Consider the following 15,345-nt stretch of genomic DNA (forward strand, 5'->3'; position numbering starts at 1 on the left):
TTAATACGTATGTGAATAGGGTAGTTTTTTTTTTTTGTAACAGCAAACAAATTGATTGATAAACTATGCGTATCCCTTTTTATGACCCGTCCCTTTTTATGGTTGCCCCGTTCGTGTATTTGCATGTTTGGCCGTTGGTGATCCCATGCGCCACTTAGCCTCCAAAGTCTTCTCTATAATCTCTTTTCTAAAACATAATCTCTGTTTAGTTTATACTTAATTGCGCTTTATCTTCCTAGTAGTCATGTAATCCATAAAAAAACTTTGAGATTTTTACTTTCTAGATTTAATTAATATATTTTCTTCTCTAATATACAAGTCAACAAAATGCTCATAGCTACCCACCGGATTCTCATTCTCCATTTTCTTATATAATTTACACGGACGTTTTGACGTTGATTTAAGAAAATTGAAGTCAAGATTAGTACCCCTTTATGTAATATATAGCCACCCATGATGCAATTTAATCTTTCATTCATCAACGCACAAGATCTTGACCCAAGATATTAGCGAGTTTACGTGTTGTTTTTTGTCATTTATTGTAGTCGCATCATATAAATTAGTATGAACGAGAAGTTCTTCGTCGTCATATACTAACATATAGAATATAACTAGCTACCTATTGTTATTTCTATATACAACTTGTGCATATTGAAAATAAACTGTGGTAACACGTGGATAAAAAAGAACATTGTAGTAATTCGATTGTTAATTCAAATGTCTCCAAATGTTGTTTTTTATTGTATCCACGAACCACGATTGACGTTTTGTATAAAAATATTATTCAGTATGTATATTAAATGCCAGATAAATAGAAGTTTCTTGTTTCAACAAAAAAAAAACAAATAAAGAAAGTTTCTTATATGATTTTTCATTTTTCTTATTATCTATACATATACAGAGATATGAATATGTTCTTGGTTATCTTATAAAATAATAATATGTTATTGGTTAATAGCTCATAGTTAGATAGAACACTGTCTTGCAAGAAAGTAGTGACTGAGGAAGCAAAATATAGCTTAGCATTGTTAATACAATGGGACCACTTTTGTAGCTTCAAGGGAAGGTTTATCTCAGTTCAGAAAAGGGGAAGGGTTTATCTTGCCAGTAAGTATCGACTATTGTTTGTAATCTATTTTTGAATGTTGAAATAATTTATATAAATGTGTATATATATTATTTATAGGTGCAATATTTTTGTTATCACATGAACTACTTCTCAGAAGTTTCATACATAAATATGAGTTTTTAGTAATTAAACCTCTCAACTAAAGATGAATCGTAAAAAAAAAACAACTAAAAATTCTGTGAAATAAACCTTCAACTTTAATTTCGTTAACATATGTTATCATCCGTCTAAAAAACCATGACGGAGGATGACATACGTTAACGTTTATAAGTTGAAGGTTTATAATGTTGAAAACTTAGTTGAGGTATTTTTTCTACGATTCAAAAATAGTTGAGGCATTTTTTCACTAAAAGTCATTAAATGTTATTAAAATATTTATCATCATTTGTACATTGTTTTAGATTGATTTATAAGCCTTTAAAACTAATTTATAAATTTTAATGCATTAATTTATTTTAAAATTAATTTATACATCCTAAATTAATAAATTTCAACACTACTTACAACTTATTATAACTTCAATAAAATTAAATATTGTCGAAGATAATTCATCCATGAAATCAATCTTTCTATTTAGAATATGACGCATTTTTTTCTATTTTCATGATTTTCGTTGGCTCATACTTTCTCCTATCCCCCAAAAATAATATCTTGATTATTTTTTATTCTCATTGATTTCTAAACAAATGCGTTATATTTTTGTTTTCTTGATCAATAAATATTTGATATATTGTTCTTGATTTATTGTATTACTTTATGTTTCAGTAGTATCATGAATAATGCTAGATTATTTTATTCTAACAAGTAGCAGAAATTGTAAAAACATATAAAATCATTGTGAAACCGTATTAACCATATGTAAAGTGCTAAAATATTTATCAATCTTTATAAATCGGTTATAAAGTAATGTATTAAAATTTATAAATTAGTTTTTAAGGCTTATATCAATCTAAAATAATATATAAATGATAATAAATATTTTAAAACATTTAATGACTTTAAGTGATAAAACCCCTCAACTATTTTTAAATCGTAAAGAAAACTCTTAACAAATTTTTCAACATTATAAATCTTCAACTTATAAACCATTAACGCATGTCACCATCCGTCACGGTTTTTTAGATGGAAGGTAACATATGTTAACAAAATCAAAAATGAATGTTTATTTCACATAATTTTTAGTTGAGCGTTTTTTTTACGAATCATGTTTAGTCAAAAAATTTAATTAATAAAAATCCTATAAATATATATATATACCAAATTAGGGTCTCTTAACTTTCCCAACTTTAAAACTGGAGTGCAGCAACAGCAAAAAAAAAGTAAAATAAAATCTACATTTAGTTATGCCTGAACATGGTTCTGTACATTCTGTGTAATTAGTTGCGATTAAATGACATTCATGGGTTCAAGTATACTGACATCAAAATTCAATATTGCCACAAACAATTCCGACACCATGAATCTTAGTTCATATTGATAGTTGATTAATACAATTTGGACTTAACGATTTTTAGCTATTTAGATTTAATATTTTTTCTTTTGTCTTTTAGTTTAGGTAAAACGGTACAATAATATAATCATTTTTTGTAACTTAAAATAATATAATCATTCATCATAAGTTTGTTTTTTCTACTCATTTACAGCTCTTTTGCGGCAAACACAATCCGCTGGAAACAGCGATTAGTTTTGTTAATTTTTACAATGGATTATAATATATCTAGCTAACTTAATTATAATCAAATACCAGTAAACATTTCGACACTTCTCGTTGATAAAGGAAATGGATATTCACAGTGTATTCTACTCCCTCTGTTTTCAAAATGACGTTTTTGAAAGAAAAAAATTTGTTTCAAATTACATGTCGTTTTCACTTTTTAATGTAAAAGTTATTAATTTTTATGTAATAGTTTAATTTCTTATATTCTGAAAATTATTTTTATTATTATTTGAAATATAGTTAATTAGATAATTAATAATATTTTATTTAAAAAATATATTAACGACAAATTGTGTGTTCAACTCCAAACGTCATATAAAAACAGAGGGAGTATTAACGACAGATTGTGAAGACTTTAAAATTAATAAGGACATAAAAGTTTGAGTAGTTAAATGTTGATTTTAAAGATTGTAAATAGCCAAAAAGTCTTTGACAGGCTGATAGCCTCGTCCGTTATTCGGGCCTAATACTAAAATAGCATTACGAATAAATACAAAACGAATAATAAGTGTCTTAAAGACCAAAGCTTAGGAAAAATACGTGGAATTTATAGAACCACAAATTGATATATAAATATATTGTTTGATCATTTGGTATATGTAGAAGGTAAAAGATAATTTTCGGTTGTTTCATTTCAACTTGCTTCAAAATGGAATGTTGGAGAAAATCGTACTTGAAAAAAGTAAGAATTTGAAGAACAAGTGAACTAGTTGAACTAGAGAATTCTAAATATCGATCTGCCAAATTAATGCTCATGAATCAATTATGGTTTAGTCAATGTACTAGGATGGAGCCATGCAGATAATATAGATGTTGAATGGTTTAGATTATGATTGACAACTTATGATTATATAGAAGCCTTTCGCCTTTACAAATGGAGATAGAAAAATTGATATGGGCGATGTTGTATTTGAGAGAATTACAAATCCATGCAATTCATATTAAGATGGATTTTTGGATGTGATTGAAAACTTAGTTGATTAGCCGGTATTTACTTTAAAACTAGCTTTTCATCTATAACTTAAGAGCATGGAGAGTTTCAGCATTATCTTATATCCCAAGAAACAAAAATGTTTTTGCGAATGGTGTTAATGAAGAAAGGATCTTTCTGGGAGGTTAAGGATTCGAATAGGGGATCTTGGCAATGGCGAAAACTGCTGAAACTAAGGGTAATGGTGTATGATTTCTTGCGTTGTGATGTTTGCAGTGGAAAATCAACTTATTTCTGGTATGATAATTGGCTAGGCACAAGTCGCCTTATTGATAAAACATGAAACTTGGGATCGATGTATCTTGGGATTCCTAAACATGTTTTGCTCTCTAAAGCTCGAACAAATGGGGGTTCGAACATTAGGAGACAAAGTGGGAGGGTCTATGACAATGTATATGAGGAGATTGAAAATGCGATGAAGCCAATTTAAAACACAGGAAGGGATATTATGTTGTGGAGACATGGAGATGATGACTTTAAGGATCACTTCTCTACTAAGAGAACGAGGGATCAGATCAGGGTCAGGAAGCAAGAAGTTCCTTGGCATCATCTTGTTTGGTTTTCTTAGGGTGTACCACAACAGGCAGTTGGTTTTCAAAGACAAGTTATCTACATGTGTTCGAATGAGGCAATGGGAGATCACTCAAGGATGCATTTTTGTGGTGATAGGGATGAAAAAATGGATCATTTGTACTATGCCTTTCTTGTCACATTTACTATATGGATTACATTAACGGCCAATTTATTGGGTAATTCAGCATCACTGGACTGGACCACGCTGTGAGTAAGGCGAAATAAGTTGGATGTTATCCTGTTGGAGCTAGTCTTTCAAACTACTATATATTTTATTTGGAGAGAAAGGAATTCGAGACGACACCAGGGAGCATGGCTTACCACTGAGACAATGATTCGGCGCATTGACAAACTCATCCGTAATAGGATACTATCACTGAAGTATACGGGAAGTCATAAACTGGAAGGGCTTCTTCAACGATGGCTGGAGGTTTACACAAGATGAGAATGTTGGAGGATAGGATTTATAACGTTTTCTGAGTTTTAGTTAGTTCTCAAATAATCCTTGTAATGCCAATTTATTTTTTAATTAATCAATATAAAATTTAATTAAAAAAATGTTTTGTTAAGAGCATCAGCATCGCTAAAGTCTCGACAGTTCTTTATGCATGTGTATTAATATTTTGACACAATACATTTTTTTTTGGTCAAATAACACAATACATTTATCTGCTTAAAGTTTAATAACCAAAAATAGTCACACTATTAGGAGAAAGACACCTGTAGAAATTATCTCTTCCCACGTCTGCAACGTTTCTTTACCAACATCCGTTTTTTAGAGCATGATTATTGTGGGTTCTTAGGATGAAGTTCTTAACGGAATATAAGAAACGGTCTCTTAACTTTTAACTGAAAAAAACTAAGAACCTACTAAATATCTTTTCAATCTATATCCTGCTTTGTTATGGTTTATTATTATTTTTGTGAAGAGACTCTATGTAGAGACTACCACTTAGGAAGCAAGAACCCGTAATTTTTACCAAAAAAAAAAAGTAAGAACTAATTAATTGTTTTTTTTTTTGCCATCAAACTAATTAATTGTTTTGATAGTTGATAAAAAAACTCAAAGCATAGGATCTAGGAAGGTGGGTCCCTCTAACTCCCACAAACACACTCACATTTCTCAATCTCTCATCACTCATATTTTTCATTATTTTATTTTTATTCATCTCTTTAACGGCCTATAAATACAGCCCTAACGCCATATTATACATAAACAAAAAAATAAGTAAAGAAAACAAATCTCAGAGAAAAAAATACAAATCATTCTTCTCGACGATTAAATAGCTTCTCCATGGCCACCTCCGTCGACAACCGCCACTATCCCAGCCTCACCTCCGCCATGAACGCCGGTATCTCCTTCAAACCTCCTCCCGTTCCTTCTCGCTCATTCGACAGCCACCGTCACCAAAACGTTCAAACCGTCGTCAGAGAAAACGAGAACACCGACGGTTACGACTCAAGCGACGACGAGGACGAGAGCCACAACCGTAACGTCTCATACTACATGACAATGGTTCACAAATCCAACAGCGATTTAGAGCCGTCGATTCTAGACTCCCGAGACGAATCCACGGCTGATAACTGGATCCACCGTAACTCCTCTATGGTGCGTCTCACCGGAAAACACCCCTTTAACGCTGAAGCTCCTCTCCCTCGCCTTATGCACCACGGCTTCATCACTCCCGTTCCTCTCCACTACGTCCGTAACCACGGACCTGTCCCAAAAGCCGACTGGTCCGAATGGACCATCGAAGTCACCGGACTTGTCAAACGTCCGGTGATACTCACCATGGAACAGCTAATCTCTGAGTTTCCTAGCCGTGAGTACCCGGTCACTCTAGTCTGCGCCGGAAACCGCCGCAAAGAACAGGTCCTAAAAGATTAGGAGCCCTATTATTTAATATTCAAAATAAAATATTTTCTAATTTTCAAATGAATTTTTTTATTTAAAAATCTTAATTTTATTAACATAGAATTTATCTATATATAAACCATAACAATATATAAAATTCATCTAATATGTTTATTTATTTCATACACAGAATTTGTTTATTTTATTTTACATTAATTATTATTTGTAGACCACTCTACAAAAAGTGTATATATAAAGTTCATAGTTTTTGGCTAAAAAAAAAATAAAGTTCATAGTTTTAAAATGGGCCCCTAACATTGAAATGTTTCAACAGAACATGGTGAAGCAGACGATAGGATTCAACTGGGGCTCCGCCGGAGTCTCCACCTCTCTTTGGAAAGGTGTTCCTCTCAGCGAGATCCTCCGCCGATGCGGTGTCTACAGCAGGAGAGGCGGAGCTCTCAACGTCTGCTTCGAAGGAGCAGAGGATCTTCCCGGAGGCGGCGGGTCTAAATACGGAACAAGCATCAAGAAAGAGATGGCCATGGATCCTGCGAGAGACATCATATTAGCGTACATGCAGAACGGTGAGCTTCTCACGCCGGATCACGGGTTCCCGGTTCGGATCATAGTACCCGGTTTCATTGGCGGGAGGATGGTGAAGTGGTTGAAACGTATCATCGTCACGCCTCAAGAATCCGACAGTTACTATCACTAGAAATTTTTTCCGGGCTACGCCCGGATTTTTCCTCTATATTTTAGTTTTATTTAGTTTATAATAGAGTTTGTATTTGACTACATATTTTATACTTAGACTGAATATCCTGTATGAATTATCAAATAAATTTGCAATTTTCGTATTGTATTTGGTGACTAAAATTTTAAAATTATGAAAACTCATTTTTTTCAATATCAAAATACATATAAGTTGGTAACCAAAATAAATGAAAAATTAGTTCACATTCAATTATTATTTTATCTTATTTATTTGAGTTTATGAACATATGGTTAAATTAACATATAATCTAAACATTCTTAACGTTAAAATCAACCAATATATATTTTAAATTTTTAATATTGATTATTTATTATTTGGTGATAAGAAAACTTATATGAATGTGTTATTAAGTGTTAAGGCAGTAATGAAATGAAGAACAATTGATATTTTAAAGTGATGTATATCAAAAGAATCCTGAAATTATGTCAAATACATTTGTTTCCATCCAACAAAACAAAATATAAAAAATTAAAATATAATAATATTCTCTAATAGCTATTTGTATGTTTTCCTTAAGAAAATCAAAATAATGTTGTTGATGTTTCAAAAATGATTGACAATTTATGTCTTTTAATCGACATTCATGCTCACTACTGGAAATTCCGGTTCTTATGTGCATTAGATAATGTGCACATAAGCACACGTTTCATCTAGATCCGCTTTATCAAACATTTTACTACTCCTTCAGCCATCTCAACATCACCAGGTTTCCTGCACGTAGAAAGAAAAGAGCTCCATATAATAGTGGCTTCTTCCACTGTTATATATCTGCTTTATCATTGTTCTGGCTTTCTCCAATAGATATACTTCATCCAACACGTTAACCATGCAAGTGTAGTGTTTTATCAATGGCTTTATAAAATGCTTTTAACTCATCACTAAACCGATTAAAAAACAGTTGGCTGCTTTAATTCAGGACAATAGTCTGTCATCTAAATCCAATCTGTCATCTCTTTCGAAATCTTTACCTAAATCTCAGCTGCAAGTAAAAGCGAATAAAAGATGTAGATAATTTAAGGTATACCAATGTAACTTCACATAAATAAAGAAAGACGAAACCTAAAATAGTGCCTTATATAATCATTAATATGATAGGTGCAATAGTTTTTCCAACATAAGATTTGTAAGTCTCTAAAAATTCTTATTTTAATAAAAACTAACAAATAAGTTAAGCAAATATGAGTGTTTCTCCCTCTGAAATTCCTGCAACTTATTTACAAATTACAATTCCTCTCCCGCACCGCACATGTCTGATCCCAGACACTTTATCACAACTGACCATAAATTTACAGTTATCAAATATCTAATCACCTTCCTAGCAAGTGACCATTGTTCTGCATAACACACACATATAACCAGGTCACAAAATTTAAATAATGACTGAAGTAATACAACATGTTTGCAAACTATATGAAAATAGGAACATCTAGTAATAATAAAGAAGGAATTTCTAACTTAAGCTTCACAACAAACAAAACTCACTAATATTAGTATCACGAAGGTTTTGGTTCTAACATTACATAACTGGTTAATATATATTACTTATAATAGAACACACTATAAAATAGCAAAAAAAGATAAGTAAGAAAAATAAAACTAAGATATACAAATTTTCTTAAGAAAAATATCATATTTATATTATCGCCAAATTTTCTTAAGCTTTTATATTAATTTATGTTGATATAAATATTTGATTATATGGATTATACAATATATATGCATATCAAAATTAAGATTAACCCAATAGTATTTATAAACTGAAATATATTGTTTTCTAGCTCCTCCGTATAATTTCCAATGTCGTCAGTAAACTCACCTTCAGTTTCATTGGCCTCTGTTTCCTCCTCAAGTTCTTCATATAGTGGTAAAATCTCTTCGGTTGTTGATTGTAAGATCACCTCGGTTATTGATTTCTTCTGTCACTAATGAGACTAATGAGACTTTATGACGTTATAAAGTTGGATGCCGAAGTTAGGGAGAATCGGAACAGGCTGCAACGGATGGGTTACGCAGATAGGAGCGAGGAAGATGAAGAGTGTTTGGCGATGAACGATAGAGTTTTAGTTGAGATCAATTCTGGATCAGGATATGGGTTTCAATGGGATAAAAAAGAAAGGCCCATTTGTTTTCTTTGATCTACGAAGCAGTAGGAACGTGGCAGAATAACTCTTCTTTATTGGCTGATTAAAATATAATAATATTAGTATAACCAAATTTATTAATTGTATTCTCTGTTTAAACATTATGTTGATTTTGTCATTATGATTTGAAAATTTAAATTATTGTAGACTAAAAAGATCTCATTGATTATAAATATATTTATAACAATTATATTTTATATGAAGACATTTGCGAATAGATTAGCTCTTTTATTGATTTCCAAAAGCCGGTTTAGGTAAATAAAACATCACAATTTGTTACTGTAAACTGAGAACTCAAAACAAAATCTCATGTTTTTCTGGGATTATAAAAACAGGAGTGACTTATTCACGGACTGAGGATGCTTATGCATTCAACGATTGATTTCAGATTGTGGGTGTCGACGGTGTTTCTATTATCAGACACGTTGCTTGGAGTATGGAATCATGTATTCTTGCCATGAATGCCAATTTTCAATGAATGAGTTCAAGATCCATGGATAAGTTCTTGAAGGGTGACTTTGTGTTCACTTAGTTACCGACAAAGGAACCTCTACAAACGCACCAACAAAACAGGAACACAAACACACAAATCATCAAACATTTTAATAACTTGTTGGTTTCACAGAACCATATATATTCGAGCTCGCTGTATTTGAACTGAATAATACAAAATGTTTATTAATCATCAGTTTTGTAAATATTTCCTTTTATTCTCTTATTCACCACACAAAATATAGTTTCAACTGATCGGCTAACAACCTCAACCATTGCATTGTAAACCACAACATCCTTCACGTTGGTTGCATTGAAAATCTCTTCGGCATATTTAAGATTTGCTCACTTACTCTACACATTCCTCTTTGTCGAAAAAAATCTGAAAGAAGTAAGAAGAGGCTGGCGGTAAGTGATAAAGTTTCAGAGGTGAGTTAGTTTCATTTTGGAGGTTAATACAGAGAAAATACCTTGAATGTTGTCTAGTGTACAGTTAAAGAATTATTTTCGTTGTTCCCCTGTGCGCTGCCTCCAAGCATGAGCCAAGAACCAAACTATGGCTGGCCTTGTCTGAATCTGGTTAGATCTCTGACATATTATCTGTGTAGATAGGAAAAGGTGCCTTAAATTAGAGTTTTTGGTGAAGTTTGTATATGCTTAAAGGTAAATAAAGCAGAGAAATGCACTGACTGACTCAGATTTGGATCTTTGGCTTGTGATCCTAACGCTTGTCTTCCTCTATATATAGAAAACATTGTCATGTAATGGTGGTTAGCAAAAAAAACTTAATCTCCTCGTTCAGTCTACTAATTGAACCACAGAACCATATTAAGGACACAACCAAGAAGCCAGATTTCACAAAGCCTTTAATCTCCTCGTTCAGTCTACTAATTGTACCACAGAAGAACTTGTTCAAAATCACAAATGTGAATGCATTTGAAATGTAGACGTCAAGGCTAAGGAGCCATATGAAGAAAAATTATTTGGTAAATAGGCAGTGTTCTCTCTGTTCAGATAAGACTAACATCAAGATCATTATAGAAGTACCTGAGGCAAGAGTGGATGTATCGGTTCCCTTTAGTGGCAGCATCTAGATCTGCAAATTCATACAACACAGGAAAAACAGTTCAAATTGATTGTTCATTTATAAACATAAAACTGAATCTATCGCTTCAAGGCTTTAATAAGATTACTGATTTTAATCTTACCGGTTTCATGAAGGCATCCTGCAATCTTCAAAGAAACTAATATAATCAACTGAGATTTCAGTAGACTATAACACCATCAAGGAGCCCTCATTAGCTACACAAACAAATAACTTTTAAGTAAATAAGCCATCATGTGAAAGAAAGAAACAGCTTTTACGATACAAACAGAACAAAAGCATCAAACTTGGAAATGTTTTCATCGTTCTACTGGAGAATCTTATAAACCTGTCAAAAACAGTCTTGTTCAGAAAGATGCAAATCATCAGCAGTGATAGTGAATAAGAGTGAAACATTGTACATGCTGCAATCTCTTACCATAGACAATGTTGAATCATGAGGACAGAGCAAATGAGTGTTGATGATTATAACTTGTTGGTGAGCATCATACTGTAAGGAAGAACTGATTTTACATATAGCAATTGTGCGGCTCGGCCACCAGACTCACCACAATCATTGAAAAGCAAAAGTCTCGATCTTACATATCTAAAGTACTCCAACAGCTGTGGGCAAACCTAATTGACAATTAGAAGAAGAGAAAGAAACACACATTGACCCATCTTTTGATTGAAGAATGAATCGAGAAAGAACATGAAGCAGCTTCACAAAAATTGAAAGAAACTAATATTACAAAATGGACAAAATTATCGGGTTAGAACATGATTTCACAGATGATCATCTATAAAAGAAGATCCAGACCAATTAGGAAGCTACCTTTCGTTGTGTTCCTCGCTTCCCAGAAATTGATTAACTGAAACTGTAGTAGCTCTGAGTATCTCTGGACATGAGCGATATCATTTTAGAACAGAGCCGGTTGATTTCTTCATTCGGTCATCGTTTTTCTCTGAAAATTTCGTTTGCCTGAATAGGGTGAGAATGAGAAGCCAGGAAGAAGGGAGATATATAAGTGTGGAGATGATGGGATGGGAGGGGAGGGGAAAAGATTCATGTCGTTTGGGTTACGATAAATACATGAACTTTATGAGACTTAGATGTGGAGGCGAAGGAGAATCAGAAGTGATGCAATGGCGGTTTGCTTCCGTCGCTTTGGAAGAAGACGAAGCGGAGAGGTCGAGGCAATTCTGTGTTGGGGAGATGAGCGAATGACGTGGCAAATTAGAGACATATGATTGACTGATTAAATTTACTGACGTGGACACTCTCCCTGCTCTAGTTATTTTCCTTTTAGTATTGTGATTACAAAGACAACAGAGTTCTTCCTTCTCTTGTCGATGCTGAGCTGGCAAATGCTGAAGGTAAATTATTTTTACCTTTTTCCCACTTTTAACCGTGGTAATAATTTCTGATTACCTTCTTGTGTTGCAGCTTGGTGGTACAAACCAGAATATATAATCAACGAGCTTAATATAAACTCGGTGATAACAACACCTGGTCACGAGGAGATACTGCCTATTAATGCATTTACCACTCAGAAGCCGTACACATTAAGAGGCTATGCTTATTCTGGTAATTGTTTTTTTACCATGGTAATTAAATTAAGATTCAAAGTTCTGAGTAAATATTTTTGGTGATGTTTTAAACAGGAGGAGGGAAGAATGTAACGAGAGTGGAGGTGACTCTAGACGGAGGAGAGACGTGGAGTGTGTGTGAGCTTGACCACCAAGAGAAGCCGAACAAGTATGGCAAATTCTGGTGTTGGTGTTTCTGGTCACTTGACGTTGAGGTTCTTGATCTGCTTAGCGCCAAAGATGTAGCGGTTCGAGCCTGGGACGAGTCTTTCAACACCCAGCCTGATAAACTCATCTGGAACCTCATGGTAACCTCTCTCTCTCTCTCTTAATTTGTTTTATTATACTATAGGATAAAATAGTTTATTCTTTATATATGATTTGATTAACTAGAGTAGTTAATTTAATCCCGTTATTTATATTTGTCCTCGTCCTACAAAGTTGGAACTACTGTGCTATCGTTGATGATATTTTAAAAACGTGTTACCTACCATCTTTTTTTTTTTGCCAAAATTTTTTTTTTTGCCAAAAGTTACCTACCATCTTAGTACAACCCTAATCAGTAATCAACATGGAACCAAGAAAAGTTCTTTAATCATGTTGTACAGTTTATTTTAGTGGTGTAAGTGTGATTATTTGATTCATTTCCCTTCATGCGGGCAATTATATATTAAACTTTGAAAAGTCTTAAGTCCATGGTATCCAGCTAATTAATCAAGAACAAAAAAGTTTTGTTACAAGACACTATCATATCTCAGTAAAACAACACTATTATATAATGTTTGACTAAAGCAACACTGACGTTGACTGGTATTTAATCAGGGAATGATGAACAATTGCTGGTTCAGGATCAGAACCAACGTGTGCAAGCCTCACAGAGGAGAGATAGGGATTGTATTCGAACACCCGACCCGACCCGGAAACCAATCGGGTGGGTGGATGGCAAAGGAACGTCAACTTGAGATATCCTCAGAGTCAAACCCTACTTTGAAAAAATCAGTTTCATCTCCTTTCATGAACACTTCCTCGAAGATGTACTCAATCTCCGACGTTAGAAAACACAACTCAGTCGAATCTGCATGGATCATTGTTCACGGCCACGTCTACGACTGTACACGTTTCTTGAAAGATCACCCAGGAGGCACTGATTCGATCCTCATCAACGCAGGCACTGATTGCACCGAAGAGTTTGAAGCTATTCATTCAGACAAAGCCAAGAAGATTCTTGAAGATTACCGTATCGGTGAGCTCATCACCACCGGCTACGACTCTTCCCCTAATGTCTCCGTCCACGGTGGCTCCAACGTAGCTCCTCTGTTAGCTCCCATCAAAGAGCTTTCTCCTCCAAAGCACATTGCATTGGTCAACCCACGTGAAAAAGTCCCAGATAAACTCATTGAGAAGACTTCTATCTCTCACGATGTTCGTAGGTTTCGATTCGCATTACCATCTGAAGATCAGCAGCTTGGTCTACCCGTTGGGAAACACATCTTCCTTTGCGCCAACATTAACGATAAGCTTTGTCTTAGAGCCTATACTCCGACCAGCACGGTCAACGCCGTTGGACATATCGACTTAGTCGTCAAAGTTTACTTCAAAGACGTTCATCCAAGATTCCCCAACGGAGGGCTCATGTCACAACACTTAGACTCGTTATCAATCGGTGCGGTTTTAGACATCAAAGGTCCATTAGGGCACATCGAGTACAAAGGCAAAGGCAACTTCATGGTCAACGGTAAACCCAAGTTTGCCAAGAAACTAGCCATGCTAGCCGGAGGAACAGGCATCACTCCGATCTACCAAGTCATTCAATCTATACTAAGTGATCCAGAGGACGAAACCGAGATGTATGTGGTTTACGCAAACCGAACCGAGGATGACATACTTGTTAGAGAAGAGCTAGAAGGATGGGCTAATAAGCATAAGGAGAGGCTAAAGCTTTGGTACGTTGTTGAAATCGCAAAAGAAGGTTGGAACTATAGCACTGGGTTTATAACCGAAGATGTGCTTAGAGAACACGTCCCGGAAGGTTTAGAAGGCGAATCGCTTGCGCTGGCGTGTGGACCACCTCCTATGATTCAGTTTGCGTTACAGCCTAATCTTGAGAAGATGGGTTACAACGTGAAGGAAGATCTCCTGATCTTCTAAGAATGGTTCAAACTTTATATACAAGCAATAACAGTTATTGCTTTTGTAAATACATTGTTATTTGGGTGCTTTTGTTAGAGTTTGTATTCCAAAATGTATAATGTATTGTATTTATCGTTTATGTTGTTGTTGATGATTATGGTATTTATAATGATAAATGATGAAAGCATCACGTAACTCAAAACTTTTCGTGTCTTGTCTTTAAATGGAGTTACAGTTACTATGCTGGTCGTCTAATAAGTGGTTGTAGCTCAGACATCATATCATGTGTTATTTATTCAACCACGCCTGATAAACGTTTTGTACTCTAATGCCGGGTTCCAAATTAGTTACCACTTGTGATTGATTGTGTTGCTTTCTAATGTCAGTGACGAAAAAGATAGAAAAAACATACAAAACACGTTTAATGCAACTATACACTTTTATGTTACAGTGTCTCTTCGATACAAGAAAGGTGAAAAGATCTAAAGTGGAGTTTCGGTTTGTCCCGACAAGATTTGTGGTTTGTATGCATTTTACATTAATACAAGAACAGCTGATAAGGAGAGTAATAAAATACTTTTCATATTAGCTAAGAACAGAAAACATGATCAACGTGATTAAAGACTTAATGTCATGAATATACTACTTCAGTGGACAGTGATAATCATTAGTCATTTTGAAATTGAATACTTTTAATATTTTCTCGGTATCAAAACTGAATTACATGTAAATATAGTAAGTACTTAAAGGTTTATGAGTCAGACACCCTACTAATCTTATATATTAAAACATAAGTCACAATTTTGATTCATGTGTGATTTTTTAAAAAATTGATCTAATAGACATATTACTAAAAAGTCATGTT

General features: G+C 33.9%; 2 protein-coding genes and 1 long non-coding RNA gene across 7 annotated transcripts; 2 read left to right on the forward strand and 1 right to left on the reverse strand.

Moving 5' to 3' along the window:
• Positions 1–5,583: 5,583 nt before the first annotated feature.
• Positions 5,584–7,130, forward strand: LOC125605967 (nitrate reductase [NADH], clone PBNBR1412-like). The gene is made up of 2 exons (XM_048775312.1): positions 5,584–6,283; positions 6,600–7,130. The coding sequence occupies exons 1-2, from the start codon at positions 5,705–5,707 to the stop codon at positions 6,981–6,983; spliced, it is 963 nt and encodes a 320-aa protein (XP_048631269.1). The 5' UTR covers positions 5,584–5,704; the 3' UTR covers positions 6,984–7,130.
• Positions 7,131–9,774: 2,644 nt separating this feature from the next.
• On the reverse strand, positions 9,775–12,079 carry LOC125605968. Of its 5 annotated transcripts, none has more exons than XR_007337394.1 (7): positions 11,596–12,079; positions 11,200–11,396; positions 10,885–11,123; positions 10,724–10,772; positions 10,367–10,414; positions 10,147–10,276; positions 9,775–10,058 (listed from the first exon to the last, which is right to left on the reverse strand). It is a non-coding gene; the product is annotated as an uncharacterized LOC125605968 (long non-coding RNA). The 5 variants fall into 5 exon arrangements; XR_007337395.1 differs by having other exon boundaries at positions 10,885–11,109; positions 11,596–12,078; XR_007337396.1 differs by having other exon boundaries at positions 10,885–11,271; positions 11,364–11,396; positions 11,596–11,937.
• Positions 12,077–14,672, forward strand: LOC125605966 (nitrate reductase [NADH] 1-like). The gene is made up of 4 exons (XM_048775311.1): positions 12,077–12,137; positions 12,208–12,348; positions 12,426–12,658; positions 13,173–14,672. Exons 3-4 carry the CDS (start codon positions 12,656–12,658, stop codon positions 14,496–14,498), a joined length of 1,329 nt encoding a protein of 442 aa, XP_048631268.1. The 5' UTR covers positions 12,077–12,137; positions 12,208–12,348; positions 12,426–12,655; the 3' UTR covers positions 14,499–14,672.
• The last annotated feature ends 673 nt before the right edge of the window (positions 14,673–15,345 follow it).

Source organism: Brassica napus, unplaced genomic scaffold (genome assembly GCF_020379485.1).
Source record: "Brassica napus cultivar Da-Ae unplaced genomic scaffold, Da-Ae ScsIHWf_813;HRSCAF=1163, whole genome shotgun sequence".
NCBI lineage: Eukaryota > Viridiplantae > Streptophyta > Magnoliopsida > Brassicales > Brassicaceae > Brassica > Brassica napus.